This window comes from Ostreococcus tauri, assembly GCF_000214015.3.
Source record: "Ostreococcus tauri WGS project CAID00000000 data, contig chromosome 01, whole genome shotgun sequence".
In the NCBI taxonomy this organism is placed as follows: Eukaryota; Viridiplantae; Chlorophyta; class Mamiellophyceae; order Mamiellales; family Bathycoccaceae; genus Ostreococcus; species Ostreococcus tauri.
Window position 1 is genome coordinate 832740 of NC_014426.2, and position 27758 is coordinate 860497.

Sequence of the window (27758 nt, forward strand, 5' to 3'; positions counted from 1 at the left end):
TGGCGCAGCGCCAAACAGACCACCGCTCGTCGACGCCGCCGGAGCCGGACCCCCGAACAACCCGCTGCCCGTCGAAGCCGCCGGCGCGGGACTCCCGAACGCCCCCCCAGTCACCGCCGGCGTCAACGCCGGCGCCGCCCCGAACCCACCCGCGCTCGACGCCGCGGGCGTTCCGAACAATCCGCCGCCGCCGCTCGCCGCCGCCCCGCCGCCGAACAATCCGCCCCCACCGCCCCCGAACGCCCCACCGCTCGCCCCCGTCGCCGCCCCCGTCGTCTGCGGCGTCGACCCGAACGAGAACCCACCGCCCGCGCCCCCGGTCGCGGGCGCGGCGCCGAACGCGCCCGCGCCCACCGTCTGCGTCGTCTGCGGCGTCGACCCGAATGAAAACCCACCCGCGCTCGCCCCCGCGGGCGTCGTCGGCGCGCCGAACATCGCGCGCGCGTCCGCGATCGCCGCGCTCGCCCGCGTCCGCCCCGCGCGCCCGTCGCCGAGCGCCGCGCGCCGAGCGATGCGGCGTCGATCGCGACGGCCGCGTCGACGGATGCGCAGAAAAAACAATCCTCACCGCGCGTCGCGATGTCCGCCGACCGCGTGCGCGCCGGACTCCCGCGCGTGGTCGACGTGACGTGGCGCGTCGACGTCACGCTGTGCACCTCGGACGCGCGCGAGGTGATGCGTCCGAGCGTGACCTTACGCCTGCGGTTGGACGATGGGAGCGAAAAGACGTTTGAGTGTGGCTTAGAAAAGTTCCATCAACTGCGCGAGGCGACGGCGACGATGCTGAACGAGATGGAATGGGCGTCGAGGGACGTTGCGGCGGTGAAAGAGATCGGCGCTCGGGCGCAGGCGCGGTGGGATAAGGTGAAGGCGGAGGCGAACGCGAGCGGTGGGTGAGAGTTCGCGCGAGCGTGTATTAAATAAATCTTTGCTAGGCCTTGTATCGCTCGTCGTCGGCGTAGTACTCGGGAAAACCGACGGAACTCTGTAGCTCGACGAACGTGGGGAGACTTTCGTCGCTCGGGTAGCCCTCACGTTTGATCTCATCGAGCGCGCGCTCCATTGCTTTGACGCTCACGGCGAGGAGCGACAAGGGATAGGCGACGATGCTGAATCCCATGTCCTCCAGCTCTTGTGGGGTGCAGATCGGAGTCGATCCACCGCCCTCGAGCATGTTCGCCATCTTCGGCACACCCGGAGCGACCTTGCAAAATGCTCGCATTTCCTCCTTCGATCGAAGCGCGTCGATGAAGAGCGCGTCCGCGCCCGCGTCCGCAAACGCTGCCGCTCGCCACAGCGCTTCGTCGAGATCGATCGCGCTCCTCGAATCACTCCTCGCGAAGAGCACGATTCCCGATCCACTCTCATCCCTCGCGTCGCACGCCGCTCGCACGCGCGTCACCGCGTCCTCTCGCGACACCACTCGTCTATTCTTCGTGTGTCCGCACGCCTTGGGCGCCACCTGATCCTCGATCAGGATCCCCGCGAACCCTGCCTTGGCGTATCCCCTCACTGTTCGCTTCACAGACATCGGGTTCCCGTACCCATCGTCGCCGTCACCGATGATCGGAAAGCTCACGCTCGTGGCGTCGTTACAGGTTCGACCGACGTCCACCATCTCCCCGTACGAGATCAATCCCGTATCCGGCAGCGCAAGCCTCGAGGCGCTGACGCAGAAACCAGACATGAACGCGGCAGAGAATCCGGCGCGCTCGATCAGGCGAGCGCTCAGGGCGTCGTGCGCGCACGGCGCCTGAATGATTGTCGGCGACGCGAGCAAGTCGCGCAAGACTTTTGTCTGAGGTGCAACAATACGACCGTCGCTCGCGGCTGCGGTGCGGCATCGAACGCGCGACGCGCGAGGTGCATGCATGTGCGTCATCGTGGACATCGGTGCGCGACGGCGCGCAGGATTGTGCGGCTTTTCGGAGTTTGGTTCGAACGAGTCTGCGGCGCCGGCACGCATGGACGATGTCATCGATGCGATCACGTCGATGGATCCGCTCGAGAGCGAACTATAAACGATGTGTCATCGTCGCGCTCGTCGTCGGCCTCTTGGGCGAAGACGTCGCCGCCGGCGATGTGTGCGTCCAGGAGTGTCGTGAGCGGGCCCGGAGACGGATCGACGACTGGCGCCGGCGGCAGAGACGACCCGAGAACGCGCGTGCGCGCATCTTGTTCGATCATCACGCGCGGAATAGCGATCGACAGGTTCCTCTCACGAGCGAACTGGTTCGCTCGTGCGTCGTAACCCATGAGAAATGCTCGATCGGCACACGGCTCGCGCACCGTCGGCGATCCGAGCCACTTGAAAGTTGGAGACAAAAGCTCCAAGCCCTCCGGTGGGATGATCAAAGGCTCATCGTTCGCGTCGACGAGGAGCGCCACTTCGTCGAAACCGTACCCGTTGCGCTCGAAATCTTCCTCGTACGCGAGCAGCACCGCATGGTTTGTCGCGAGATAGTGACCGTCTGTGTGTCCAGAATCTTCAGTGCCGAAACTGTCGTGCGCCTCCGACTGCTCGCGAGCATCTCGACGCCCGCTCGAGGATTTCCTGCTTCGGCTTCGAGCGTTTGTGCTCGCCGAGAGCTTTTTACCGTCGTAATGATCCTCGTTCACGCCCATCGAGGCTCTATCGCGCTTCGCGCGTGCTTGCGCCTGAAACATCATCGATCGCGACAGTGGAGACGAGCTCGCGCGGCTCCTGCGTCTCGATGATTTCGTTGTGATGATATGTTTACCGCTCGCCTTATCTGCCACACCCACGTCGTCGTCGTCCTCTTCGTCTTCTTCTTCCTCCTCGTTCTCTTCGAAATCGTCCTCGTCTTGGTAATACGCCTCGCTCTTCACCGCTCGTCGCGTCGTACCGCCGACCCTTCGACTCGTCCCAGCCTGCGACTTCCCCCGATCCAGCGCTCCCGGTTGTGACGAGAAGTGTTGATCGAACAGATCACGATTATTCCGAATCTCCTGCGCTTCTCTTCTATCCGCGTGAAACCGCTCCAGCACGTCCTCGATCTCCCCGGACGAGTACTGATACAACTTTTCGTGCGAGTTATAAATCACCATCGCGATGTCGCAATCACACAGCACGCTCAGCTCCATCGCCTTCTTCATCAATCCATTCTTCCGTTTCGTGAACGTCACCTGTCGATTCCGTTCGTCCCCGATGCGCTCAATCTTAATCTTCTTCCGCCCCATGCCGGTTTGACTCGCGCGTCCACCTCTTCGACCCACGCGCGCGTTCGGCGTTCCCCGAGACGCACCGCGCGCGGCGTCGAGCGAGACCTCCGCTTTCGCGCCCGCGCTCGCGTCGACGCGCGCGCGTTCGCGTCGACGCGCGCGCGGTGGTCTGTTGACCACGCGCGCGGTCAGCCCGCGACCGTTCGTCTTCCGTCCCGCCGAGGGCTGTTCGAAAGGTCCGCGTGTGTACACAGTGAGACTTTTCGCGCGCGACGGACATTTCGCGCGCGCGACCGACGCGCGCGCGTCACGGCCGGGCGCGCGCGCGCGTGGGCGCGAACGATCGATGTCGCGCGCGAACGGCGCCTTCGTGGGCTACCGCGCCGCGTTCGCGCTCGGAAAGACGGGACGGGGACGATCGGTGAAGTATTACCTGGTCGACGCGAAGGGGGAGGAGACGCTCGCGGCGTACGCGGACGAGAGCACGCCGGGGGACTCGCACTACACGTATAAGAATCACGAGCAGTTTACGTCGTACGGGACGCTGACGTGTCATAATCGGAAGGCGCTGCACGCGTGGTTGGATGAAATCGTGCGCGCGTCGAGCGGGGTGGTGACGCACGGACCGATGAGCGCGACGGGCGATACGAAGGTGAAGGCGACGAGTAAGAATAAGAAGAAGAGTGGACAGGGATCGATGCGACACAACGGGTTGGTGATGTCCTTGGAGGCGGCGACGTCGGGGGCGGCGGCGGCGGTGACGGTGACGACGACCAAGCCGGACGGGACGCCGCTCTTCGTGAGTTACTCGCAAGAGAAATTTACGTTTCCGGATGGTCGCCGAGGGATTCGTTTTTATGTGCACGACGAGTCGGGGTCGCCGACGCTGGCGGTTCTCGGGGAGGAGCGCGAGACGCGCGACGGGCACTATCAGTACAGGCGCGTGGACACGTTTAACGCCGGCGTGCCACTGCGGTGCGGCAATCTGAGTGGCGTGCATAAGTGGTTAAAGGATCACATAGCGGGCGGGCAGCTTGTCGGGGCGAGTTTCCCGTACGCGGGGGCGTCGGGAGGGTACGATAAGGACGGATCGAGCGCGGCGTCGTTGGCGAAGAGGAAGCGGGGCGATATCGCAGACGGCGTCAGTTTGATTGACCCAGCCGTCGCGTTGCAAACGAAAATCGAAGAGCGCGAGGCCCAGTGGGCACTCGCACGAAGAGCAGCGCTAGCGTACGTACGAGAACCAACGCACCCGGATCACGTCGCCGAGTTAGAAGAGATCATTCCCGTGCTCAACTCTGTCAAGGGAGAGAACACGGCGAACGTTTCGGATTTGCTTGGCGCCATCAAAGCGTTCCGAACGCTCAACTCTGTGTACGTATCGCTTCACACGTTGAACGACACGGAGATTAAGGACATTGTCGTCGCACTTCAAAAGCACCCGAATGAAACCATCTCGCAGTTGGCGAAGAAACACGTTGCACAATGGATCGGAGCGCTTTACAGCCACGTCGGGACCCTGGCGAGCGTGTATCAGCGCCCAGTCATCCAGGCTCCGAGACACAAAGCTGGCTATGGAGCGCCGAAGGAGGGAGAAACTAACGGTGCGAAACATGACGAGAAGACAGCTCCTAGCTTGCGACAGCGTGCTGTCACACCTACGCCCACTGTTTCAGGCGTGAAACGCAGCGCGGAAGAGGCGTTGCCGAGCACGGCGAAACAAACACCTCCCAAGACGAAGAGTGCCGGGTTGCCAGGTTGCACGCCGCTTGGGAAGGGCCACAAAATCTGCCCCCAGTGTAGCGGCACGTGCGGCTCACCGACGCGAGTGTGTCCTCACTGCGGCGCGCAGTTGCCTTACAAGTCTCCCGCGAGAGCGAAGTCAGAGGAGGCACAGACACCCGGAAAGAAGTAGGCATATCGTATAGCCATCTAGCATTGGAATGAGTTAAATCGACTATAGCATCGGTATCGGCACCATTGTAGACCGAGTCTTTGCGATTTTGGGTTAGGAAGTCGTGGCGGCAAACGTGGCTGCGTACGTTTCGATCCACTTAACAGCTTTCGATCCCTTAATGGCGATCAAGTTCGCGGCTCCGACTTCGCCTATTTCGAATCTGATTTCCGAGGCACGAAGCACGGTTTCGATGGCCAAGAGCCTCCTCTGGGCACTACTCTTACCCGGTTTTACTTTTCCAGCGTATATGAACAGGGCAGGAGGCACTTCACCCTCCTTCAGCTTCGACATGCGTTCCAACAGCACGAGCGTCGCCACCGTCGACTCAGTGCGAGATAACATGTTCATGTTAATTGTACACGAGCCAGACTCGGGCTCCCGTATGCTCAAAGACTCGGAGAACTCTTCGTAAACGCCACTCTTGACTCCGCGGTTGTACATATCACGAAGCTTGGCGAACTTGGTGCCGTTGACAAAGGACGCGGTTGCGCCAGACTCGAGCGATTGTTTTGCGATGGCAAGTTCAACGCCGCCTGACCCGAGGATGGCGTCGAAGAGCGCTGCGTATGTCTCCCGATGAGGCACCAATGCTTGATTCTTCTTAGCCATTTCTACCATCGTCTCGAAGTAATGGATAGCCTCTTCGCTACGATCGCAACGTCCAAGGGCGCTTATTAACACGTTGAAGAGGACGCGGTTCGGTTCAATTCCTGCGGCGCGCATTTCTTCGTACATTTTGATAGCAGTGTCACCATCTCTCGCCTTGGCGCACGTAGAGATGAGACTGCCGTACGTGATGACGTCTGGCTTGATTTCAGCCTTCTTCATGGCTTCGTAAAGCTCAAGCGTAGCTTGCACCGACGATTCATCCTTCGTCCCGTTCAAACCAGCGGCGTGAATGAGTCGGTTGAGCGTACTCGTCTCGACTTCAACGCCAGACTCGCGCATGTGCGAAAACGCTTCGAACGCTTTCTCTGGCATACCGGCCTTGCAGGCGGCGTCGATTAGCAAAGTATACGTATTCTTGTCAGGAGTGATGTCGCCGTTGACTCGCATCTCATCAAAGATTTCGAACGCTGCTTCCACACGAGGCTGCGGCGCGTTCACGCACGCACTGAGAAGTAAGTTGTAAGTCGCTTTTCGTGGCATGAGTCCGTTATTTTTCATACTGACGAACACATCAAGGGCTTTGCCCATCAATCCGCTCTTCGCCATGGACTCTAGAGCTGTCTCGCACGTGAGTCTTGTCGGCGTGATGCCCTCATCCACGAGCTCTTCGAATGTTCGGACCGCGAGGTCGTGCTGATTCGCTCGATTTGCTGCTAAAATAAGTGTGTGATACGCAGCCGGCGGCGCATCGATATCCTCGTTGAGCATCTCTTCAAAGAGGCGGCACGTGCGGATGAGTCTCTCCTTTGGTCCCTTGCGTTTGCCCATGTCGTTGTCCGCGAGAGCCTTGAGGAGCGTCACGTACATCGCCGAGCTCACGGGGAAACCGAGATAACGCATATCGTCCTTAATTCGCAGAGCGTCCTTGATCATCCCAGCCTTGAGCGCTAACTCGATGGCGAGCTGGAACGTGCGAGAATTCATGCCAACCTGTGCCTCAACCATGGCGTCGTATACCTGCACCGCGCGCTCGGGCGCGGAGATACTCCGACACACAAGCATCACCGCCACGTACGTGCTCTCCACGGGTTGAACCCCGGCTTCGCGCATTTCCTTGACCAAATCGAGCACTTCCTCCATGCTCTGACACTGACGCAATACGTCGTTGCACTTCGTCACCACCCCCGGACTGTTCACGTCCGTTTTCTCCTCGTACAAGAACGCAAATGATTTGCTCCTTCTCGCACTTCCTTTTGGTGCCGTCCGCGTCGCGGCCTCGACGGCCTCTCGCTTGACCCGTCGCTTTGCCTTCTGTTCATCCACGCGCTCGAACACGTCCTCGTCCATCGTCCCTCGAAACACGTGCGCGCTCTTCTCCGAGAACGACGCGTCCGTGCGCGTGTCTTCCTCTGAGAAGCTCTCCAACGCGCTCGCGACGTCGTCCGCGCCGAGGTCCTCGAACGCTCGCGCGCGCGTCGTTCGTCTCGGAAGCGGTCGACCGCCTCGCTCTCGCGCGCGCGACGCGCTCGTCGACGCGCTCGTCGACGCGCTCGTCGACGCGCAGGGCGCGCGAGCGGCGCACGCCATCGCGCGCGTGCTCACGCTCGCTTCGACGCGACGAGGGCGACCGGGGCGCGCGCTGGAGTGCCGCGCCGCCGCCGGACGCGAAAAGTGTAAAAGTGCTGACGTCGACGTCATGATTAGTGGCCTCTTCGGGACGCGAGAGCCACGAGGGGCGAGAGGGACGATGAAACGACGAAACGCGCGCGGAGTGAGATTCGTCAACGGGTAAGAAATAAAATACAAAGAGTTTCTAATCGCTCTAATCGCGCGTCGCGGGCTTGCGTTTGTCGGCGGCGACGTAACCGCTTCTGGTGCTCATGAGCGAGGTGTCCTTTGCGATGACTTCGTCCTTTGCGGTGGTGATCACGGCGTTGCGACCCTTCTCACCGTACGCGTGCGTGAGCATGGATTTCCAAGTACGCGTGTCAGAGTCCTGCGCGCGCCAACCGTCCACTTTGGCGCTACTTCCCGGCTCTCTCCCGTTACCGAGCATGAGCGCCGGGACCGCCTTGTCGATGCTCCCGAGGCGCGCCTCCGCCTTGAGGAGCTCCGCCTTGTCGCTACCGTTGATGCCAGAGTTGAAATCAAGCGATAACGACGGCGTCGTAGGATAAGCGCGCTGAGCGAACGTCATCAAACGTTTCACGCTCTGCAAGTACTTTCTCGTCTCTTCGTCATGCATGGCATGCGCTTGGGACGAGGCGCCAATCTTTTCGCGAGCGCTACGCGCGTGAATGCCCACCATGGTCACCCCGATCGGCCACGCCGCGTTGCCAATCGCGATGCCTACGTACGCGTCTGCAGCCTTTTTGTAGTTGCGTTGCTTCATGGACTGCATGATGAGATATAGCGCTCGCTCGACATCGACTGGAATCGTTCGCTTCTTGATGCGCTTGAATAGCGGCTTGAGATGCTGTTTTAGCGTCTCAAAGGTCGAAATCCCCTGTCGTCCCTCGTGCGTGTACGCCCACTCCTCGGGTTTCGCTTCGAGCTCGGCTCCCCACTCTGCGACGAGCGACTTGAAGTACATAGCCACCTGGTCGATGGGTTCCGCGTTCTCAGCCTCTCGCTGCTTCTTCACCTTCTTCGCCGCCTGCGCGAACGCATCCATGAGCGCCTGTTCCTCTGCCATTTTCGCCTCCTCCTCCGTCATTTCCATCGCCGCCTCGCCGCCCGCGCTCGTCATCGCCTTTTTCGTGCTCTGCTCCTTCTTTCGCCTCGCGAACGCCTCCACGCGCTCATCGTCCAGCACCTTTTCATTCGCCTGCGTCGCCGTCGTCGTCGCCTCGTCCTCGATCACGATATTCTTCGTCGCCACCTTCAATCGCAAGATCCTATCCTCTCGCGTCTCCCCGAACATCGTCGCCGGCTGCCCGAGCCTTCGCAGTCGCCGAATCGTCTCCTCCGCGTCCAACGCGTCCATCGCCGCGTCCGCCGCCGCATCGTCCAACACGCGCGCGATCGCGTGCGGTCCATCCCCCGCCCTCGTCTCCGCCCCCGCGCGCGCCCGTCCGTCGTCCGCGTCGTCGTCGCGCGCCCGTTTCTCTCCAACCTCGCCCGCGGTCGGTGTCGCGCCCCCATCGCTCGCGCGCGCGAACCACCGCACGGCGCCGCGCTCGCGCGCGCGCGACGCACGCTCGGCGCGCATGCGCGTTATCTCCGCCGTCGTCGCCTCCATCGCGCGCGCGTCCGACGCCGACGCGAACGACGCCGAGGCGTCGTCGTCGACGCCCGCGTGTGTGTGTGTGGTCGTGTGGGCGAACAGTCTTCACGAGAAATGGCGGGAAACCGCGGGCATTCGGGCATTCGAAATCATCCGTCGTCGCCACACCCGCGCGGCGCATGCTCGCGCGCGCGATCGAGCGGGCGCGACGAACGGGCGTGTCCACGGCGTCGCTCTCGAGCGCGCGCGCGATGACGACGGCGGCGCTTCGAGGCCGAGGGACGATGACGCACGCGACGCGCGTCGGACGCGGACGCGCGTCGGCGTCGCGACGGACGCTCGCGGCGCAGGCGCAGTTCGCCCAGCGCGGGGGGTCGTACACGCCCGCGGGACCGCGATCGACGCGCGCGAAGTCGTTCGGAGAGGGCGGTGGACAAGGGACGACGGCGCCGCCGAGCACGGTGACGTGGTCGCCCGAGCTGGCGAACAGCGTGACGATCATCGGTAACGTCGGAGCGGATCCGGAAATACGACACTTTCCGAGCGGGACGTGCGTGGCGAACGTGCGTTTAGCCGTGAGCGGTGGACGCAAACCCGAGATGACGGACGGTGCGGTCGATGAGGATAAGACGAACTGGTTCGCCGTGGACATCTGGGGAGAGGAGGCGATGCGCATGGCGGAACACGTCTCGAAGGGGAAGACGATTTGCGTGCAGGGAACGCTCAAGACGGACATTTGGACGGACAAAGACACAGGCGCGCCGCGATCGCGCGTGAAAATCGTCGCCAAGAACTTTTCGTTCGTGCAGAGCTCAAAGACGCAAAACGGCGGACAAGCCGGCGGTTACGGCGGACAAGCCGGCGGTTACGGCGGACAAGCCGGCGGTTACGATGGAGGACTGCAGCAACAGCGGAAACAAGCGCCGCCACCACAGCAGCAGCATCAGCAGAAACAAACTCCCCCGCAACAGCAGAAGGGCATGCCCGCCGGGGCTTCTCCGAAGGAGGCACTCTGGCGTTCGCTCGCGGAGGATCCGGACACGTGGTGGGACAACCGTGAACGCAAATCGCAACCCGGGTCGAACCCGCGTCAGCCTGATTTCAAGCACAAGGAATCCGGCGAGGCACTCTGGATCGAAAGCCGCGACACTCCCGCGTGGGTGCTCGAGACGCTCGGCGGAGGTGCAGTCGCCGCGACGCAACAATGGGGCGCTCCTGAAGACGGCGCTTACAGAGGCGCCTCCAACCCGGGCGCGTATGAGCCGGATTACAGCCAGCCGTACGGACAACAAGAGCAGATTCCTCAAGCGCAGTACGCCGGAGGCTACCAGCCTTTGGATTACGGGTACGAGCCCGAGGAACAACAATTCAACCGAGACGACCCACCCTTCTGATTCCGCGAGAGAAATTTTGCGTTTTTAACACTCATTGACGAAAATGTGCAAAGCTTGCTCAAATGAATTAAAATGTATGCGCACTTACTTGCCAGTCTCCATTCGCAAGCCCTTGTGCATCTTGATCGCGTTGTCGATGTCCGCTTGCACGCAGCCGGCATCCTTGAAGTGAACGAGGGACTCGTCAAGCATCGGCCTCCACGTCTTTCCTAATCGAGCTAACATTTGAGAATGCTCAAACAGCGTGTTGCCGAGCATAACGCGGACTTGCGCTTTAAGAGACGGTTCCTCAACCGATGGCGGTTCTTCACCGCGCGCGATCGCTTCGTCCACCAGCGTTTGGAAATGCGCCTTCTCTTCCTCCGTTTTTTCCTTCGGAACTTCCTCCGGCAAGTTACCGAGTGCAGTCTTGTAGTCCTCAGCGGCGCCTTCGAACTCGGCCTCCGCCTCTGCAGCGCGCTTCTTGGCATCATGACCGGATGGGACCTTGCCATCTTCGCCGCTCAGCCCCGCGGCGGCGCAGAGCAAGCGCGAGCGCTCGTATCTACGTTGGGCGAGAGCGATGTGGGTATCGTGGTGATCCGGCTTGATGGAAAGAGCCTTCTCGAACCGCGTCTTAGCGAGTTCCATGAGCTCCTCCACCTCCGCGAAGTTGTCCGCGATAGTAATGGCCGCACCCGGCGTGCCTTCCTCCGTCGGTGGTTCTCGGCCACCATCCATCTTCTTACGCGCTTGGCACATGTGCACGTTACCCCAGTTGAACATGCACGCTGCGGCCGCTTCTTGGAACTTGGCGATCGCCCCGTTGAGAAGTTCCTTGGCTTCGTCGTCACTGATCTCAGTGCTGTTAGCGAGGTCAGACGACAAGTTCATACCCTATGAGCGAGTGCGAAACGTGAAACTAGTTAGTCATCTTTCCGTGAGAAGTCACCGGCGCGAAATGTGCAGGAAAAAAAAAGCGCTCGCCCCATCGAAAGAAGCTCACGATAGGAGCGAAAGACATTTGCAAAAACAATAATCACGGATATCAGTGAAGTAGTAAGTTCTTGTTTGTCGTCATCGCTTCTTTCATAGAGTAACGTCTTCGTCGAAAAAAAATATGCGGCGCTGCGTGTACGTACATCTTGGTTGAGATCCAGGTGCCCTTCGGCATCGATACCGAGGTGCTCTCGGAACAGAGACGAGAAATCCAAAATCCACTCATCAATCTCGACGACTTCGTTCGGTGCAAGTCCGGCGGGCTTACCGTTTTCGTCTACGAGCTCGATGTCCTCAATCTTTGGCAGCTCTTGGATGAAGAGCTTCACGTAAGGGATGAGCGGTGGCGTTGCCAGCGCGCGAAGACGGTTGGACGTCGCGTAAATGGACTTTTGGAAGTCAGACTTGGACTGAACATTCCTCATCACGCCTTCTTCGTCCTCGTACTTGATGGAGAATTGACCCGCGAAGTTAAACTTGGTCGCAATGCTCGTGACGAGGTCCTTGAAGCCAATGGTGGAGAAGACGCTGAACATGCGCACGTCTTGCCCGAACACGGCCTTGATTTGCAACGCTGGAGGATCTTGTTGCGTCATGCGCTGTTGCTGCTGCTGTTGCTGTTGCTGCTGCGCTGCCGCTGCTTCATCCGCCCCGCCTTTATCGCTCTTCTTTGCACCCTTCTTTCCACCAGCCTTCTTTTCCCTTTGGAGCCCCAACCCTCCCAGACCCGCCGGCGCGCTCGGCTTGACGCCGTTAAGCTCGTCCAACGCCCTCTTCGCGTCCACATCTTCGGGATCATGCGTGAGCACGTGTTGCAGATCGCGCTTCGCCTTCGCCACCTGCCCCAAACGCTCGTACGCCTGCGCCCGATGCCAGTACGCCTTGTGGCTCGAGGCGTCGAGCGCGAGCGACCGTCCCGCCTCCGCCACGACGTCCGCGTAGCACCCCAGCTTCATGAAGCACGCCGCTCGATTCGAATAAATCATCGCCCGCGTCGCGTCCCGCTCGTCCAGCAAGTTCAACGCCTGCTCGTACACCTCCAACGCCCGCTTCAGCCGGTTCTCCCGGTACAGCGCGTTCGCCTCATCCTTCAGTTCGATGGCGCGCTGTTGGAACACCGCGTCGTCGGGATCCGCCGCGCGCGGGCCTCGCGCGCGCATCGCCGTCGTGTCGTCTGCCTCCGCGTCGCCCGCGATCGCTCGCGACGTGTGCCGTTCGCCGCGCCCGCGCGCGCGCGCGCCCTCGCCCTCGAGGTTTTCACGCGGGCCCTCTCGACGAGCTATGACTCGTCGCGGACCCCCCCCCGGGGGACGCGTGTGCAGGTTTTGAGACTCCGTCGACGTCACACGCGGACCTTCGAGGGCGCCATCGAGCCAGGCGCGACGACGGCATCGCGCGCGACGCCGCGGCGGTCGCGCGCGATGCCGGGACGGCCGTCGAGCGGCGCGCGCGGACGCCGCGCGCGCGCGCTCTCGCGCAGAAAGCGTCGGGCGCTCGTCCGCGTCCTAGGCGTCGCGTTGATGGTGAGTGGATTAACGGTCGTCGTCTCGAGAGCGTCGACGTGGGCGTCGACGACGGACGTTCGCGGCGATGGGATCGACGGCGACGGCGAGAGCGATGACCCGACGACGACGCGCGATGCCGCGGTGTGGGGTGGGGGGTGCGGCGTTGGGGGAGCGGCGTTCGGGGAATCGACGTGCGCGCGCGAAAGGGAGCACCCGGGGTTGGACGTCTTGGCGACGGCGGTGAAGCCGACGTGCGTGAACGCGGTCGCGATCGCGGCGTTGAATCAGTACGTTGGTCCGAGAAGGATCGTCGTCGTCGTTCCGGATGAGACGCGGTGCGCGGCGTTTCGAGAGATGGCGACGAATGTGGAGTGTCGGGCGGAGGATGAGTTTTTGGGGGGCGTGGAGAGGGGGAGGGTCGAGGCGGCTCTTGAGGAGTTGTACCCGGACGAGCTCGGCGATGAGGGTGCTCGTTCGCGATTTGTCGGGCGCGAACTCGGGGGGTGGTACATGCAGCAGTTGATGAAGCTCGGTGCGTCGACGTCGAAAGCGATCTCGTCGCCGCCGCTGAGTCGAAAGTTTCTGATTTGGGATTTGGATATGATTCCGTTGCGACCGCTGGATTTGTTCAAAAAGGACGACGTGGGGCGTGCGAAGGCGATTCGGCAGATCGGTGGGAATGTCATCAAGTCGTATGAATCGTCTTACGAGACGCTCACTGGAGAGAAGATGACGTACGCCAAGGACGGGACCTCATACGTGACGCATCAGATGGTCGTAGACGCCGACATTGTGGAGGAAATGCTCAGCGTGTTCGCGCGACGGGCGACGCGCATGACGGGTGTTTTCGCTGAATTTCCTCCTTGGGTGACGTCCATCTTAGAATCGGCTAACCGGAAAGATCTCAAGCTCGGATTTAGCGAGTACGCGTCGTACGCGTCGTACGTTGCTGCGCATCACGAGGACGAAGTGGAAGTGTTACCAACGAAAAAGTGGGCACGTGCGAGCGGGGGAAAGCTCGGGATCGCTTTGCAACGGTGGACACACAAATATGGTCTGTGTTGTCCACGCCCGGGCGTGCTAAAGATGATGAAATCGAGGCGTTTGGACTACGTCGGACACGAGATCGGGCACGTCGACAGCTGCAGGTATAACTCACCTGAGCACGAATTCTCCTACGGTTTACCGCTGCGGAACTAAGGAATATTGAGAAGGAATCTTAATATCTAACACTATTGTCTAGTCATCGAGCGTACTGCTCACGTTCCAAAATCGTAGGTTTCCATCGTCACCGCCGCTGACCAGCCTCTCGCCTCCGTGATAATCTACCGCAAAATTCTTCCCATTGTGTGTCGTCACGCTGTGGAGCGGGACTTTTCCACGAATGTCCCACAGCTTCACGGACCCATCGTACGAGGTGCTTACGATGTGATTTTCGTTCGAAGGGTTCCATCGCAAGCACGACACCCAACCCTGCGAAGATTTCAAGCTTCTGTCAGTCACCTGTCGTTTCCCGAAACAATTTTCAGCGCGGAAGATATACAGAAAAAGTCTCAGTAAAAAATTAGAGTGATTGATTGTCCCCTCACGCACGAGTGTCGGGAATCGAGTAATTGTTCATCAGCGACTTCTCAAGAGAGACAAAAACTTGTTGTCGCATCGCATCACGTACCTCGTGAGATTTGAGTTTAAGACACGCCTTTGAAGTTGATTCACGTGGGTCCCAAACGTTCACGAAACGATCGCACCCCCCAAACGCGAAGACGTTCCCCGATGGGGCTACCGACAGGCAGTGCACGCTACTATTTGTGGGGTTGCTCTCCTTCTCCACGCCGGTCTCGACGTCCCACGCGCGGATGGTGTGATCGTACGATCCCGTCCAAAGCACACGCGAGCTCTCCCAAGAAACCGCGCACACCTGATCCGTGTGCCCGTTGAGGACAAGCTCTTCGCCGAGACCGTTATTCTCTGCGTCGTCGTCGTCGTCGTCGTCTCCACCAGTCATTTTCGAGGGCTTCTTGCGCTTTTTCGTCGGCTTTTCGGTCGCAAGCTCGCCTCCCTCAAGCCTCCAAATACGAGCCGTACCGTCGACGGAGCTCGAGGCAAAGAGTCTCGTCCCAATCGCGCTCGCAACGTCTAGGACCGTTGATTCGTGACCCTTAAACACGCGCACTTCACCGATATCACACTTCGTTCCTGTCACAGTGAGTTCGTGCGCGCGCACGGAGCCGTCTGCAGACGCCGAGATCACGACGCACGAGTTCTCCGCATCTCCCGCTGGCGGCGCCAGACTCACCGCGCACACTCGTTCGCAGTGACCGTCGAGCTCACACATGAGCTTACCCTTTGGCGACCACACGTACGCTTTCCCGTCGAACGAACCAGTCACGATCGCCGGCGCCCAACTACCGTCGATCGAGCTGATCCACTCCTCGCACGTGGCTGACTCCGCCGCCTTCGGCGGCTGCAGCGCCGGCACGTACTCACACAGCGTCGCCTCCGCGCTCTTCCCCAAGCGCAGCGCCAGCTTCGCCAAAGACGTCCTGAGCAGAGCGCCATCGATCAAGAAATCAAACGGTGTCGGCTTTTCGTTCCCGAGCAAGTGATTCACGACCTCGCTCAAGCCGTATCGCGTCAGGCGACCCGGGACCTCGATCGCGCTCTCGCTCACGCGATACCGCTCCGGCAGGCGCGTGACGAAAGACACGGCGATGTCGACGTCATCATTGATCGCCGTCATCGTCTCCCGGCGTCTTCACCCCCGGATCGCTCGGTGATCGACGCCGAACTGTCAAGAATCAGCCGCCGCCGCCGCCCACGCCCCGATCCGAGGCAGCGTCTACGGCACCCTCGCGCGCGCTCCGCGTCACCTCTCTCGTCCACGACCGACGCACCGACGCGCGCCGCCTCGATCTTCGCGTGCGCCGCGCTTTCGTCGACGCGTCGCCGACTCTCGCGTCGTCGCGACCGCGTGCGCGTCGCGCGCGCGTCGCTGTAACCGTATTCTATACTGTTCGTCCATACAAAAAACAATCCAGAAACGAGCTCGATCGACTGTCGTCACGTCCCCAGGCGCTCGCGCGCGCTCGCGACGCGCGCCGCGATGTACGCCAGGCGACGATCGAGCGGGAACGACGCGGCGCCGGCCACGACCGCGACGAACGATCGCGGCACCGCGGCGCTCGCGATCGAGAACTCGCGAGAGTCGCAGAGGGTGAGCGAGGGCGAGAAGCGCCAGGGTGGAGGATTCACCGCCGTCGGTCACGTTCGGGACGAAAACGGACGGGAACAGGGGAACGGAAGGACGCGCGAACATGGTTCGACGTCACGGCCGGGCTCGGACGCTGGACGACGCGGGGTGCGAGAGGGGCGGAGACATCGAGGAGCGCTCGAGCGCGCGGACGACACGCTGTGGACGCTCCTGGATAAGATGTGCGCGATCGAGAGCGAGGGCGAAGACGATAAGGACGGTGGAGTAAACGCCGGGGAGTTTGCGCTGAGGGATCGGGCGGAAACGGAGGCGAGGAGCGCGGACGCGGGGGATTTTCTTGGGTTTCGGAACTCGGTGCACGCGCGCGTCGGGGCGATGATCGGAAGCGCGGACACGGCAAAGAAGATGGGTGGTCTGCGAGCAATCGATCAGCTCATCGATGTCGAGTTCGGAGAGGAGGTCGAGAAGGTGCGCAAGTTTGCGGAGTACGTGCTCGAGGTGATGCCACCGGGAGGTGAGGAACGGGCACAGACGAAGGGTGAAGGCGCAAGACACCCGGTGGACGCGCGCAATCCTTTGTGGGGGCTTCCGAGCGCACCGCAGCTTATTGAACTCATGACGGCGGTTATAGGTCGACTCGTCGCGCACGGTGGGGCGCTTACGACAGACATAGTAGATTCTCACGTGCAGCGCGCAGTGGATTTGTTGGAAACGAAGGAAGACAACAAGGAGGCGCTGAGCATGAAGCACTACGCAGCGGTCCGCACCCTGTCGGAGCTCGCGCGGAACGCGCCGACCATCTTTAATGTGCACGTACAAATCGTGGTGGTTGCAATCTGGTCGGCATTGCGCGATCCCTCTTTGCAGGTTCGCGAGGCTGCGGTCTCAGCTCTCAGGGACTGTTTGATGGTGATCGAGCAGAGAGAGACGAGGTACCGGGTGCAGTGGTACTACTCACTGTACGAGTCGTGTCGGGTCGGATTACGATCGGAATCGTCCGTGGAGGCCATGCATGGTTCTCTCCTTGCGTTGGGTGAACTGCTGAGATACACCGGCGAGTTCATGTTGAGTCGTTATCGTGAGGTCGCTCAGACAATTTTTCGTCTTCAAGACTGTAAGGCTTCTATTATTCGAAGGACCATCGTGTTGTTGATTCCAAAGCTCGCCGTTTTCAGCCCGCGACGTTTTGCGGAGTCTTATCTGGTGGAATCGTGCGCACTGATTCTGACGACGATTCGAGCTTCTAGTGATAGCGGAGCAGGATTTGAGGCGCTCAGTCAATTGGCTGACGCCATGTCGCACGTGATCAATCTCAGTACGATCAGCCCCGAAAAGGCGGATGTCGGGGGTGTTCTGCTCCGATATCTACCAGAAGTCAGCGCGGTGATGTACGATCTCTTCACAACTCGAGCTCGAGACCAACAAGGTACTCCGGAGGCTCTCAAGTGCGCTGGCTCGTTGATGAATTCGTTAAACGAGGCTTGGAAGCCACACTTCATGAACCTGATGACGCCGATGTTTATGGGCGATTTGTCCGAGGCTCTGGTGAGCGGTTTAGATTTCGTAGCGAAGAGCTCGCCGGAGTTGATGCCGGAGATCCAGATGAAACTTGCAGATTCAATCGAGAGCGCAATAAGTCAAGGGCCAGAGACAGTGACGCCGAATAGAAAGACTGTGCAGCTCGCTCTACGAACCATGCGCACGTTTCCATTTGAGGCGGTGGCATTGCTGCGTGCGATTAAAAAGAACGTGGTGCCATATTTGAGCGATTCTTCGGCGGAAACGAGGCTTGAGGCGGCTTTAACCTGTTGCAGCACGTTGCGCTTGAGAGTTGGATCGAGCAAGAGCGCGACGCGCGCGGTTGAATATATCATGGCTGCGCTCATTCCCGTCGCCGTCGGAGATACAGACGCTTCTATTAGAAGTTCACTACTTTCGGACTTTTGCAGACCGTGCGCGTCCATAGACTCGTACCTAGGTCAGGCAAAGTCGCTCAGAGCCCTCTTCTTGACAGTCAACGATGAAAGTGTGACAATCCGAATGTTAGGGATAGAATTACTCGGTCACTTGGCGACGAGAAATCCGGCTTACGTGTTGCCAGCTTTACGTGCACACATGTTACAGCTGCTCGCGGAACTAGAGTTTAGCAGTGAGTCGCTGCACAGAGAGGAGAGCGCGAAGGTGTTGGCGGTGCTCATTCGGAGTTGTCCTCGTTTCGTTGCTCCGTATCTCTCAGCAATTTTGAACGTTCTCACGGCCACCTTACGAGCGGATGAGGGCGGTTCGTCTGCAACGTCGACGTCGACGCGCGAGAGTATGACTGCATTGAAAGGCCGTCTGCAGAGAACAGGGTCTAGCGGGTCCGGAGCTTTGACATCATCCATTCCGGCCACCCTACGAAAGAGACGAGACGTCACTGGACGTGAAAAAGCCGCCGTGCTCGGTACCATCGGCGAGCTTGCGAACGTGAGCGGAAGCGAAATCAAGCCTTTTGTACAACCACTTTTAGCACTCTTACTGATCGCTCTGAAGTCTCCGAGCACGCGAGATGAGGCGGTGGTGACACTTGGCAAATTGATAGAAAGCTCCGGTTATGTGGCGGATCCGTTTACAACACACCCGCAGCTCTTACCTCAGTTACTTCGTATCCTCGCGAATGAACGTGGTATCGCTCGGAATGAAGTGCTCCGGACCCTCGGTTGCCTAGGAGCCCTCGATCCATATGCTCACAAGGCGAATGAAATTCGTCTGCACGGCGAGGGCGTCCTCAGTGCGGATGGTGTGCGGGGCGTTCGCCAAGCGAGCCTCAAACTTGCTGCGGGTACGGGAGAAGACGATATTTTGGATGAATTTTTGAATAACGCTGACGGAGACGATGAGATTGACGTCCTACCTACGCTCCATTTGACGTCTTTATCGGACGAGTACTATCCGACAATCGCGTTGAATTCGCTGCTGAGAATTCTTCGAGACCCTACTCGCACGAGTCATCGTCTCATGGTCATCAGAAGCATTGTTTACATTTTTCAAGTTCTGGACACGGGCTGTGTGCAGTATCTACCGAATGTCCTTCCGGTTATGCTGAATGTGATTCGTACGAGCGATCCCAGCCGGCGCGAAGATATGTTTGTAGAACTTGCAACTCTCGTGAGCGTCGTCAAGGCGCACATTCGTCGATATTTGACGGATATATTTGAACTCATGCATCTCACTTGGGACGTTACTGGAATGTCTAAGAACACGATTTTGCTGTGCGAAGAGTTATCGTTCGCTCTAAACGACGAATTTAGGAAAAATCTTCCGACGATCATTCCTAGTGTTGTCGCGGCATTGGGTGAAGCGGAACGCTTGCGCAAGTACGATTTGGTACCGCACATCCTCCACGCACTCGAATGCTTCGGTGTGAGTCTTAACGACCACCTGTATCTTCTGATGCCGCCAATTATGCGTTTGCTAAAGCATAGCGTCATATCTGTTCCTGTGGAGATCAAAAAATGCACGTTGGAATCGCTCCGGAGATTACTGCCAATCATGAACCTGTCTGACCAGGCGGCTCTTATAGTGCACTCGTTGACACGGGTGCTCGATGACGAGAGAATGGAGTTGAGAATGGAAGCTCTGTGCGTTCTTACGTCTCTGGAAGTCTCCCTAGGGCGGGATTATGCTCTTTTTCTACCAGTGGTAAAGCGTGCCGTGTCGAAGTGTGGCGTTAACGATCCTGCTTTCGACGAAATGGTAAAACGCGTCGAGTCTGGCAATGTTTTGCTTTACCCGGATGAGGAACTTGAAACCTCATCCGTCGTGGCGACGGCGCGGAAAAAGCCGGATATTCAACGGCGATTATCTGTCAACCAATTAGCAATTCGTCGCGCTTGGGAAAGTAGCCAGCGGTCAACGAAGGAAGACTGGCTTGAGTGGATGAGACAACTTGCACTCGACTTGCTGAAAAGCTCGCCTCTTCCATCGCTACGAGCTTGCAGTGAACTCGCGCAAGTGCAGCCAAACCTCGCCAGAGATTTGTTTTGTGCATCGTTTGTTTCTTGTTGGGCTGAGTTGAACGAGAGTCACAGAGAAGTACTCGTTCGTTCGCTGGAAGCCGCCCTCGGCAGTCCGACGATTCCACCGGAGATCGTATCAATTTTGCTCAATTTGTGTGAATTCATGGAGCACGATGAGAAACCGATTCCCGTTGACGTTCGAACGTTAGGAATGATTGCCGAGAGATCTCGGGCATACGCCAAAGCGTTGCACTACAAAGAACTCGAGTTTGTGACGAACCCAGGAGCATGTGTGGCGGCGATCATCGCCATAAACAACCAGTTGCAGTTGCCAGAGGCCGCTCGAGGCGTTCTTGTGTATGCGCAAGAAAATCTGAGCGTCGTGATCAAGGAATCGTGGTATGAAAAGCTCGAGCAATGGGACGACGCTTTGGAGGCGTATAAACGCAAGATGGACGAAGTCATGCACGTTACTACGCCTAATGCTATGGAAGAGCGGCGCGAGGCAATGGCCGGGCAGCTTCGATGCTTGAACGCACTCGCAGAATGGGAAGAAATTCACAGAATCAGCGAAATAGCTACCAAGTCGAATGTCGATTGGGACGATTACAGCATTGATGTGACTACTATAGCCACAAAGGCTGCATGGTACCTAGGCGACTGGGAGCAGATGGAGGTTCTCACTGACAAGCTTGAACGCGATCAGCGTTCTCAGGGACGGCTCCCGACTGCTGACCGCGCGGAGCTTGTCTCGAAGCACAAAACAAGTGTGGTCAATGTCACTGACTGCGACTTCTATAAATCCATAATCGCCTTTCGCAAAGGGAATCAAGAGGAGGCGCGAACGCATCTCTCCGCTGCACGCGACAAACTCGGCACCGAACTTCCCGCGCTTGTCAGAGAATCATACGATCGGTCTTATCGCGCGCTGATTCGTGCACAGCAGCTCACCGAACTCGACGAGGTGATCGAGTACGCACAACTTACGGCCGTTGCGTCTCCAGCGGCTTTGCAGAGACAGGAGGTCATTCGGAAGATGTGGAGAGATAGAATCTACCTTGTGAAACGAGACGTTGAGGTTTGGCAAGAGCTCTTACAAGTTCGCTCATTAGTTTTACCGATGAGCGAGGAGACAGATATATGGCTCAAATTTGCGGCGCTCAACCGCAAGCAAGGGCGTGACCGTCAGTCTCGCCGTACGCTGCTACGATTGCTTGGGTATGATCCTATGCTCTGTGCGGAGGAAACGGCCGGTTTCGGCGCAGGATCTGGACGACCGAAGGTTATGTTCGCATTCATCAAGCATCTCTGGCACACTGGTCAAAAAAGACAGGCATTCATGCGACTCCAGTCTCTAGCGCATGAGCTGCGAGTGACATGGGAAAACCAACGATCATCTGGGCAGCCGCCGGAAGTGGAGCACAACAAGACGGTTTCGCGGGCATTCTTAAAGCTCGGAAAATGGAGATGGGCCCTGACCGATTGTATGAATGATGAGACACTGACTGATGTATTGATGGCGTTCAGAACAGCCACGGCTGCCGATCAGCAGTGGTCAAAAGCCTGGCATCACTGGGCCTTGTTCAACGCCACCGCCATGGAGCACTTCCATCGTCAAGGTGGGGCGTCTACGCAAGATGCAATGCAGCACGTTGCACCTGCAATCAGTGGATTCTTCCGCTCAATTGCGCTCGGCGGTGGCAAGACCAACGCGAAGCAGGGCGGTTCCTTGCAGGACATCTTGCGTTTACTCACCCTGTGGTTTAATCATGGTGGAACCGCAGAAGTTGAGACTGCATTGATTGAAGGGTTCGGCCACGTAAGTATCGATACTTGGCTCGCCGTCATTCCGCAAATCGTGGCAAGAATCCACACGCACGTCATTCCTGTGCGAAATTTGATTTACCAGCTCCTCATTCGAGTTGGTCGACAGCACCCTCAAGCGGTTTTATATCCTCTTCTCGTCGCATGCAAGAGTCAAAGCACATCCAGGCGTGCTGCAGCCAACGCCATTTTGGACAACGTGCGCCAACATAGCGCACTACTCGTCGAACAGGCGCAGATTGTATCCCTCGAACTCATCCGAGTCGCAATTGTATGGCACGAGGCGTGGCATGAAGCGTTGGAGGAAGCTTCGAGACTGTACTTCGGCGAGCAAAATGTCGACGGTATGATGGCTGTGCTCACACCGCTACACCACATCTTAGAGCGACAAGGCGCAGAAACTTTACAAGAGATGGGATTCGTACAGAATTACGGTCGTGAGCTGCAAGAAGCGCACGATCTCTGCCAAAAGTATCAAATGAGTAAGCGTGAAGAAGAGCTAAATCAAGCATGGGACTTGTACTATCACGTGTTCAAACGCATCACGAAACAACTTCCAACCATGACAACGTTGGAATTGCAGTACGTCTCGCCTCGTTTGCTCAACTCTCGCGGCTTGGAACTCTGTGTTCCAGGGAACTATATTTCAAGAGCGACAGAGCAGGCTAAAATCAGAGCGTTTGCACCGACGATGCATGTGATCACTTCTAAGCAACGTCCCAGGCGGCTTCAGATTCATGGTTCAGATGGTAAGGATTACGGCTATCTGCTGAAGGGTCACGAGGACTTGCGTCAGGATGAGCGCGTGATGCAACTGTTCGGTTTGGTGAACACTTTACTGAACAGCAACATGACGACGCAGCAGAAAGATCTAGGTATCGCGCGTTACGCTGTCGTGCCTCTTTCACCAAACAGTGGACTGATCGGATGGGTGCCGAATTGCGACACGCTACACGCGCTGATACGAGAGTATAGAGAAGCGCATAAAATTCCACTCAATCTGGAGCACAGAATGATGCTCGCGATGGCACCTGATTACGACCATTTGCCATTGGTTAACAAGGTTGAGATTTTCATGCACGCCGTCGAAAACACTTCGGGCGGAGATTTGGCGCACGTTCTCTGGTTGAAGAGTCGTAGCAGCGAACAGTGGCTCGAGCGTCGCACGACGTACACGCGATCGCTCGCAGTCATGTCCATGGTGGGCTACCTTCTCGGACTCGGCGATCGACATCCATCAAACTTGATGATCGATCGATACAGCGGTAAAGTGCTTCATATCGATTTCGGTGACTGTTTTGAGGCGTCAATGTATCGGGAAAAGTTCCCTGAAAAGGTTCCCTTCAGATTGACTCGTATGCTCGTCCGCGCCATGGAGGTGAGTGGTATCGAGGGCAATTTCCGAAGTACGTGTGAGAGCGTCGTTACCGTCTTGCGAGATAACAAGGATTCGGTTATGGCGATGTTGGAGGCGTTCGTACACGATCCTCTTATCAATTGGCGTCTATTGACCCACAAGATCGTTCCAGATAATGATGAAAATGAGGTGCAAGAAGTCGCTCTTCGATCCAGTAGCGCAAGTGATAGTGGGAATTCCACCCCGCAACCGAAATCGCGCGGCGCGGGGTCGAAACGACCACCGAGCGTAGGGGTCGTCGATACTCCATCTGGACCTGTGCCTTCGAGTTCATCCGTTATCGGAGTCGAGGCCGCGCACGCCATGGCCGCGATGAGCTCCAGTGTACGCGACCACCCCTCGCAAGCTGGGTCAGTGCTTTTTCGTCGAACGGAGCTCATACACGCACTAGAAACGTACGGCATGGATGACGGCGCGAATGAAGCTCTGAATGAACGAGCGGTGAGCGTGATGCAGCGAATGAGCGCAAAGCTCACCGGCCGCGACGGAGAGCACCATCACGTCGATACAATGCTCCCAGATACGGTTGAAAAACAGGTGCGACGCTTAGTCGCTGAAGCGACGAGCGCAGAGAATCTCAGCGTCTCGTATGTAGGCTGGTGCCCATGGTGGTAACAGCTCTGTCTGTAAAATATGTACTACAATTTCTAGATGAGCGTTTTCGCGTAGTGAGAGGCGTCCTTAGCTCGATCACTCTTGTCGTCAACGCTCCTTCGAGGCGACTTCGGTGACATGGCTGCACGCTCATTCGTTTCCGAAGAAGACGCGGTTGACATTACCCTCGAAAATTCCGGCGCGGGAGGCGGCTTCCAAGTGGAATCCGACGTAGAGTTGCCTTGTACGCGTTTGATCGGCACGTCCTCCTCCATGAAAGATCGACCGTTTGAGCCGAATGACGGAGTTGCTTCCCACGGCTTGCCAGGCCGATTCGCGCTCGATGTCGGGATGGCCGCGTTGGGGTTCGGTGGCGTGTCGTCGACGTCCTTGATCCCGGGCGGGGTCTTCCCGTTTTCAAGCATTTGGAGAATGTCCATGAAGTTTCCGGGGTGCGGAGGGTCGACCAAGGATTCGTCGCTTGCTCGGTTCGGAGGTCGTTGCGTCTGCAACGCGGAAAAGTAGTTCGGCTGTTCCGAGGGCGTCGTGGCAATCTGCGATACGTCGTAACGCGGCGGTTTCATGCGAGATTCTGGCGTGAAAGCGTCGCTCTCGCCATCCGATTCACTCTCGGGTGGACTCGCCTTGAGCGGCCATGTTTCATTCTTTGCCGAAGACGTCCGAACCGGAGACTCGGTGTACGCCCTCTTTAGCTCCGCCATCTCCAGACGAATCTGCGTCTCGAGATCCGATTTCAAGTCCCGCACGCTCTCCCTCACGTCCCGCTTCATCTCTTCTCGAAGTTCCACCGCCCGCTCCTCTGCGCGTTCAGCGCTCTCCACCACGAGCTCGAGCCTTCGAGTCAACTCCGGGGTCAACCCATCGGACGTGAACTCCGTCCGCGGCGTCACCATCGGCGTAGACATCACAGTCGCCGTCGTCCCTTCCTTCCCACTCTCCGCATCGCCCTTCTTCTCCAAGTAATCCCGCGCGCGCTCGAGCAACCGCCTCGCGCTCGGATACGCCAAGTACCCCGCCCCCACCAGCGCCACCAGGCGAAGCGCGCTCGACGCCATCGACCCCTTCACTCCCTCCGCCGGCATCTTCACCCCCCCGCCCTCCCCCGACGCGCTCGCGTCCTCTCCCGCCCGTCTGAACGCCTCGTCGATCTCATCCTCGCGCAATCCTTTCCCCTCCAAGAATCCACGCTTCGCCCGCGCGTCCGCGGACGCCCGTACGTTCGGATGCCTCAGAAACGTCACCGCGCTCGCGATCGCGTCCTCCCCCATCGCCGTCGTCGCGCGCCGCCGTCTCCCGTCGCCGTCGTCGCGCCGCGTGGTGATGAGCACCTCGAGCGACGACCGACCATCGACGCCAGTCTCGTAGTCGACGCCGCCGACAGACCATCGCGCGCGCGTTCGGTGTCATAATACCTGACGGGTCGTGACCCGTGGCGATAAATACCTCGAGCGACGACCGACCATCGACGCCAGTCTCGTAGTCGACGCCGCCGACAGACCATCGCGCGCGCGTTCGGTGTCATAATACCTGACGGGTCGTGACCCGTGGTGATAAATACCGTCGACCTCGGCGGCTCGCGCGCGCGCCGCGGCGTCGCCTCGCGCGTCGGCCGGGGACGACGCCGCACGTCCACGCCCGCGCGCGCGCGGACGATCGAGCGACGATGGACGCGGTGTGGACCGCGCCCGCGTCGCGCGCGGCGATCGCGCGCGCGGCGCAGACGCGGAAGAGCGCGTCGCGATCGGCCTCGGGCGGCGCCGCGGCGTCGAGCGGGACGTCGACGCGCGGGCGCGATCGAGTCGCGCGCGTCGCGCGCGCGAGATTTGGATCGATGCGGTGCGAGCGGTTCGTCGCGGTGGCGTCCGTGGGGTCGGAGAGCGCGGTGACGCGAGCGCCGAGACCGGCGTACGTTCCGGGGGTTATCTCGGACCCGAAGTACGTGCGCGTGTTCGACACGACGCTGCGCGACGGTGAACAGAGCCCGGGAGCGACGCTGACGAGTCGCGAGAAGCTGGATATCGCGACGTCGCTGGCGAAGCTCGGTGTGGACGTCATCGAGGCCGGGTTTCCGATCGCGAGTCCGGACGATCTGGAGGCGGTGCGAGGCATCGCGAAAAAGGTTGGCAACGAGGTGTACGAGGATGGATACGTGCCGGTTATTTGCGGGTTATCGCGAGCGAATAAGAAGGATATCGACGCGGCGTGGGAGGGCGTTCGTCACGCGCTGCGACCGCGCATTCACACCTTCATCGCGACGAGCCAGATCCACATGGACTACAAGCTGCGCAAAACCCCAGATGAGGTGGTGCAAATCGCCGTGGACGCCGTCAAGTACGCTCGATCGCTCGGGTGCGAGGACGTGGAGTTCTCGCCGGAAGATGCGGGTAGATCCGATCCTCAGTTCTTGTACCGCATCCTGAACGCCGTGGTCGAGGCGGGGGCGACGACGTTGAACATTCCGGACACGGTCGGGATTTGTTTGCCGGATGAGTTTGGGACGCTCATCAAGGGCATTAAGGAGAACGTGAAGGGTGCGGGGGAGACTGTGGTCATCTCTACACACTGTCAAAATGATTTAGGTCTTTCCACGGCGAACTCTTTGGCGGGCGTCGCCAACGGTGCGCGCCAGGTTGAGTGCACCATCAACGGCATCGGAGAGCGTGCGGGTAACGCGTCGTTGGAAGAAGTCACTATGGCCATCTTCATGCGTGGACAAGAGCGATTGATGGGTGCCTATACGGGTATCAATCCGGTGTACATCTACCCGTCGTCTCAGATGGTGAAGAATTTCAGTGGTATGGCCATTCAGCCGCACAAGGCGATTGTTGGCGCGAATGCATTCGCTCACGAATCCGGCATCCACCAAGACGGTATGCTCAAGAATAAGCTCACGTACGAAATTATCGCTCCGGAGCAAATCGGTTATTTCCGAGGCGAGGACGAGTGCGGCGTAGTGATGGGTAAGCACTCCGGCCGCCACGCCTTGTCTTCCAAGTTGAAGCAACTCGGCGTGCCGATGGAGGGTGCGGCGCTCGATGAAGTCTTCAACCGCTTCAAGCTCGTCGCAGAGACGAAACTCGGTGGGGTGAACGACGACGAATTGTTGGCAATCGTGCGTGACGGTGAATCCGTCCAAGATCCGGCGTGGTCTTTGGAAACCGTTCAAGTCGTGTGCGGCACCACCGGTTTGCCCACGGCGACGGTGAGGATGAACAACAGAGATGGCACTCAACACATCTCCGCCGTGGTCGGCACCGGTCCGGTCGACGCCGCGTTCAAGGCCATCGATGCGCTGGTTGGTTTGGACGTCGTACTCACCGAGTACCGAGTCACCGCGGTGACTAAGGGTATTAACTCGATGGCGGAGACTACCATCACCATCAAGCCAAAGGAGGGCGTGGAACAAAAGCTCGGCACGGATGTCTACAAAACCAACGTCCAAACGGGCGAGAAGACCATGCGCGCGTTCACGGCTACCGGTGCAGACACGGATATCGTCGTCTCGTCTGCGCGTGCCTACGTCATCGCGCTCAACCGTATGGTTGAGTACGTCGCCAAGGCGTACGTACACGCCGAACCCGTCAGCCGATGAGTGTCGCCACTAGCACAGCCACCTAGATATTTCGTGTGAAAACTAAAGTCTACGTTTTCAACCATTTCACATTGCCGACTCATCTCGCTCGACGCCACCGTAAACGCGCGTCCCTCGACTCGCGCGTCGCTCCGCGTTTCCCTCGCGCCGAATCCCCGAGATCGCCGCCCTCGTCATTTCTTCACTACGCGCCTCTCCGCATTCACGATGAGCACGTACGTCTACGTCGACGCCGACGGTGGCGGTACC

At 59.1% G+C, this 27758-nt stretch overlaps 14 protein-coding genes across 14 annotated transcripts; 6 read left to right on the plus strand and 8 right to left on the minus strand.

Moving 5' to 3' along the window:
- OT_ostta01g05140 (Nucleoporin FG repeat) lies at window positions 1–435 on the minus strand (the record flags this gene model as incomplete). The annotated part of the gene is made up of 1 exon (XM_022985452.1): window positions 1–435. A coding segment is annotated over one exon (435 nt), but the record flags the coding sequence as incomplete, so codon positions are not given.
- A 144-nt stretch (window positions 436–579) lies between these two features.
- On the plus strand, window positions 580–897 carry OT_ostta01g05150 (HCaRG; the record flags this gene model as incomplete). The annotated part of the gene is made up of 1 exon (XM_003074517.1): window positions 580–897. One exon carries the CDS (start codon window positions 580–582, stop codon window positions 895–897), a length of 318 nt encoding a protein of 105 aa, XP_003074564.1.
- A 34-nt stretch (window positions 898–931) lies between these two features.
- On the minus strand, window positions 932–1978 carry OT_ostta01g05155 (Pyruvate/Phosphoenolpyruvate kinase-like domain; the record flags this gene model as incomplete). The annotated part of the gene is made up of 1 exon (XM_003074518.2): window positions 932–1978. The coding sequence occupies one exon, from the start codon at window positions 1976–1978 to the stop codon at window positions 932–934; it is 1047 nt and encodes a 348-aa protein (XP_003074565.2).
- An 8-nt stretch (window positions 1979–1986) lies between these two features.
- On the minus strand, window positions 1987–3201 carry OT_ostta01g05160 (Transcription factor, MADS-box; the record flags this gene model as incomplete). The annotated part of the gene is made up of 1 exon (XM_022985454.1): window positions 1987–3201. One exon carries the CDS (start codon window positions 3199–3201, stop codon window positions 1987–1989), a length of 1215 nt encoding a protein of 404 aa, XP_022838327.1.
- Window positions 3202–3529: 328 nt separating this feature from the next.
- Window positions 3530–5098, plus strand: OT_ostta01g05170 (Transcription factor IIS, N-terminal; the record flags this gene model as incomplete). Its single annotated transcript, XM_003074522.1, has 1 exon — window positions 3530–5098. The coding sequence occupies one exon, from the start codon at window positions 3530–3532 to the stop codon at window positions 5096–5098; it is 1569 nt and encodes a 522-aa protein (XP_003074569.1).
- Window positions 5099–5191: 93 nt separating this feature from the next.
- On the minus strand, window positions 5192–7336 carry OT_ostta01g05180 (Pentatricopeptide repeat; the record flags this gene model as incomplete). The annotated part of the gene is made up of 1 exon (XM_003074523.1): window positions 5192–7336. The coding sequence occupies one exon, from the start codon at window positions 7334–7336 to the stop codon at window positions 5192–5194; it is 2145 nt and encodes a 714-aa protein (XP_003074570.1).
- A 235-nt stretch (window positions 7337–7571) lies between these two features.
- OT_ostta01g05190 (Splicing factor motif) lies at window positions 7572–8990 on the minus strand (the record flags this gene model as incomplete). Its single annotated transcript, XM_003074524.1, has 1 exon — window positions 7572–8990. One exon carries the CDS (start codon window positions 8988–8990, stop codon window positions 7572–7574), a length of 1419 nt encoding a protein of 472 aa, XP_003074571.1.
- A 236-nt stretch (window positions 8991–9226) lies between these two features.
- On the plus strand, window positions 9227–10369 carry OT_ostta01g05200 (Primosome PriB/single-strand DNA-binding; the record flags this gene model as incomplete). The annotated part of the gene is made up of 1 exon (XM_003074525.1): window positions 9227–10369. One exon carries the CDS (start codon window positions 9227–9229, stop codon window positions 10367–10369), a length of 1143 nt encoding a protein of 380 aa, XP_003074572.1.
- An 84-nt stretch (window positions 10370–10453) lies between these two features.
- On the minus strand, window positions 10454–12507 carry OT_ostta01g05210 (Tetratricopeptide repeat; the record flags this gene model as incomplete). Its single annotated transcript, XM_022985455.1, has 2 exons — window positions 10454–11245; window positions 11491–12507. 2 exons carry the CDS (start codon window positions 12505–12507, stop codon window positions 10454–10456), a joined length of 1809 nt encoding a protein of 602 aa, XP_022838328.1.
- Window positions 12508–12768: 261 nt separating this feature from the next.
- On the plus strand, window positions 12769–14052 carry OT_ostta01g05220 (unnamed product; the record flags this gene model as incomplete). The annotated part of the gene is made up of 1 exon (XM_003074527.2): window positions 12769–14052. One exon carries the CDS (start codon window positions 12769–12771, stop codon window positions 14050–14052), a length of 1284 nt encoding a protein of 427 aa, XP_003074574.2.
- Window positions 14053–14091: 39 nt separating this feature from the next.
- Window positions 14092–15592, minus strand: OT_ostta01g05230 (G-protein beta WD-40 repeat; the record flags this gene model as incomplete). Its single annotated transcript, XM_022985456.1, has 2 exons — window positions 14092–14325; window positions 14525–15592. 2 exons carry the CDS (start codon window positions 15590–15592, stop codon window positions 14092–14094), a joined length of 1302 nt encoding a protein of 433 aa, XP_022838329.1.
- Window positions 15593–15955: 363 nt separating this feature from the next.
- Window positions 15956–23917, plus strand: OT_ostta01g05240 (Phosphatidylinositol 3/4-kinase, conserved site; the record flags this gene model as incomplete). The annotated part of the gene is made up of 1 exon (XM_022985457.1): window positions 15956–23917. One exon carries the CDS (start codon window positions 15956–15958, stop codon window positions 23915–23917), a length of 7962 nt encoding a protein of 2653 aa, XP_022838330.1.
- Window positions 23918–23949: 32 nt separating this feature from the next.
- Window positions 23950–25185, minus strand: OT_ostta01g05250 (Peroxisomal membrane protein 14; the record flags this gene model as incomplete). The annotated part of the gene is made up of 1 exon (XM_003074533.1): window positions 23950–25185. One exon carries the CDS (start codon window positions 25183–25185, stop codon window positions 23950–23952), a length of 1236 nt encoding a protein of 411 aa, XP_003074580.1.
- A 395-nt stretch (window positions 25186–25580) lies between these two features.
- OT_ostta01g05260 (2-isopropylmalate synthase, bacterial-type) lies at window positions 25581–27509 on the plus strand (the record flags this gene model as incomplete). The annotated part of the gene is made up of 1 exon (XM_003074534.2): window positions 25581–27509. The coding sequence occupies one exon, from the start codon at window positions 25581–25583 to the stop codon at window positions 27507–27509; it is 1929 nt and encodes a 642-aa protein (XP_003074581.2).
- Window positions 27510–27758: the final 249 nt, after the last annotated feature.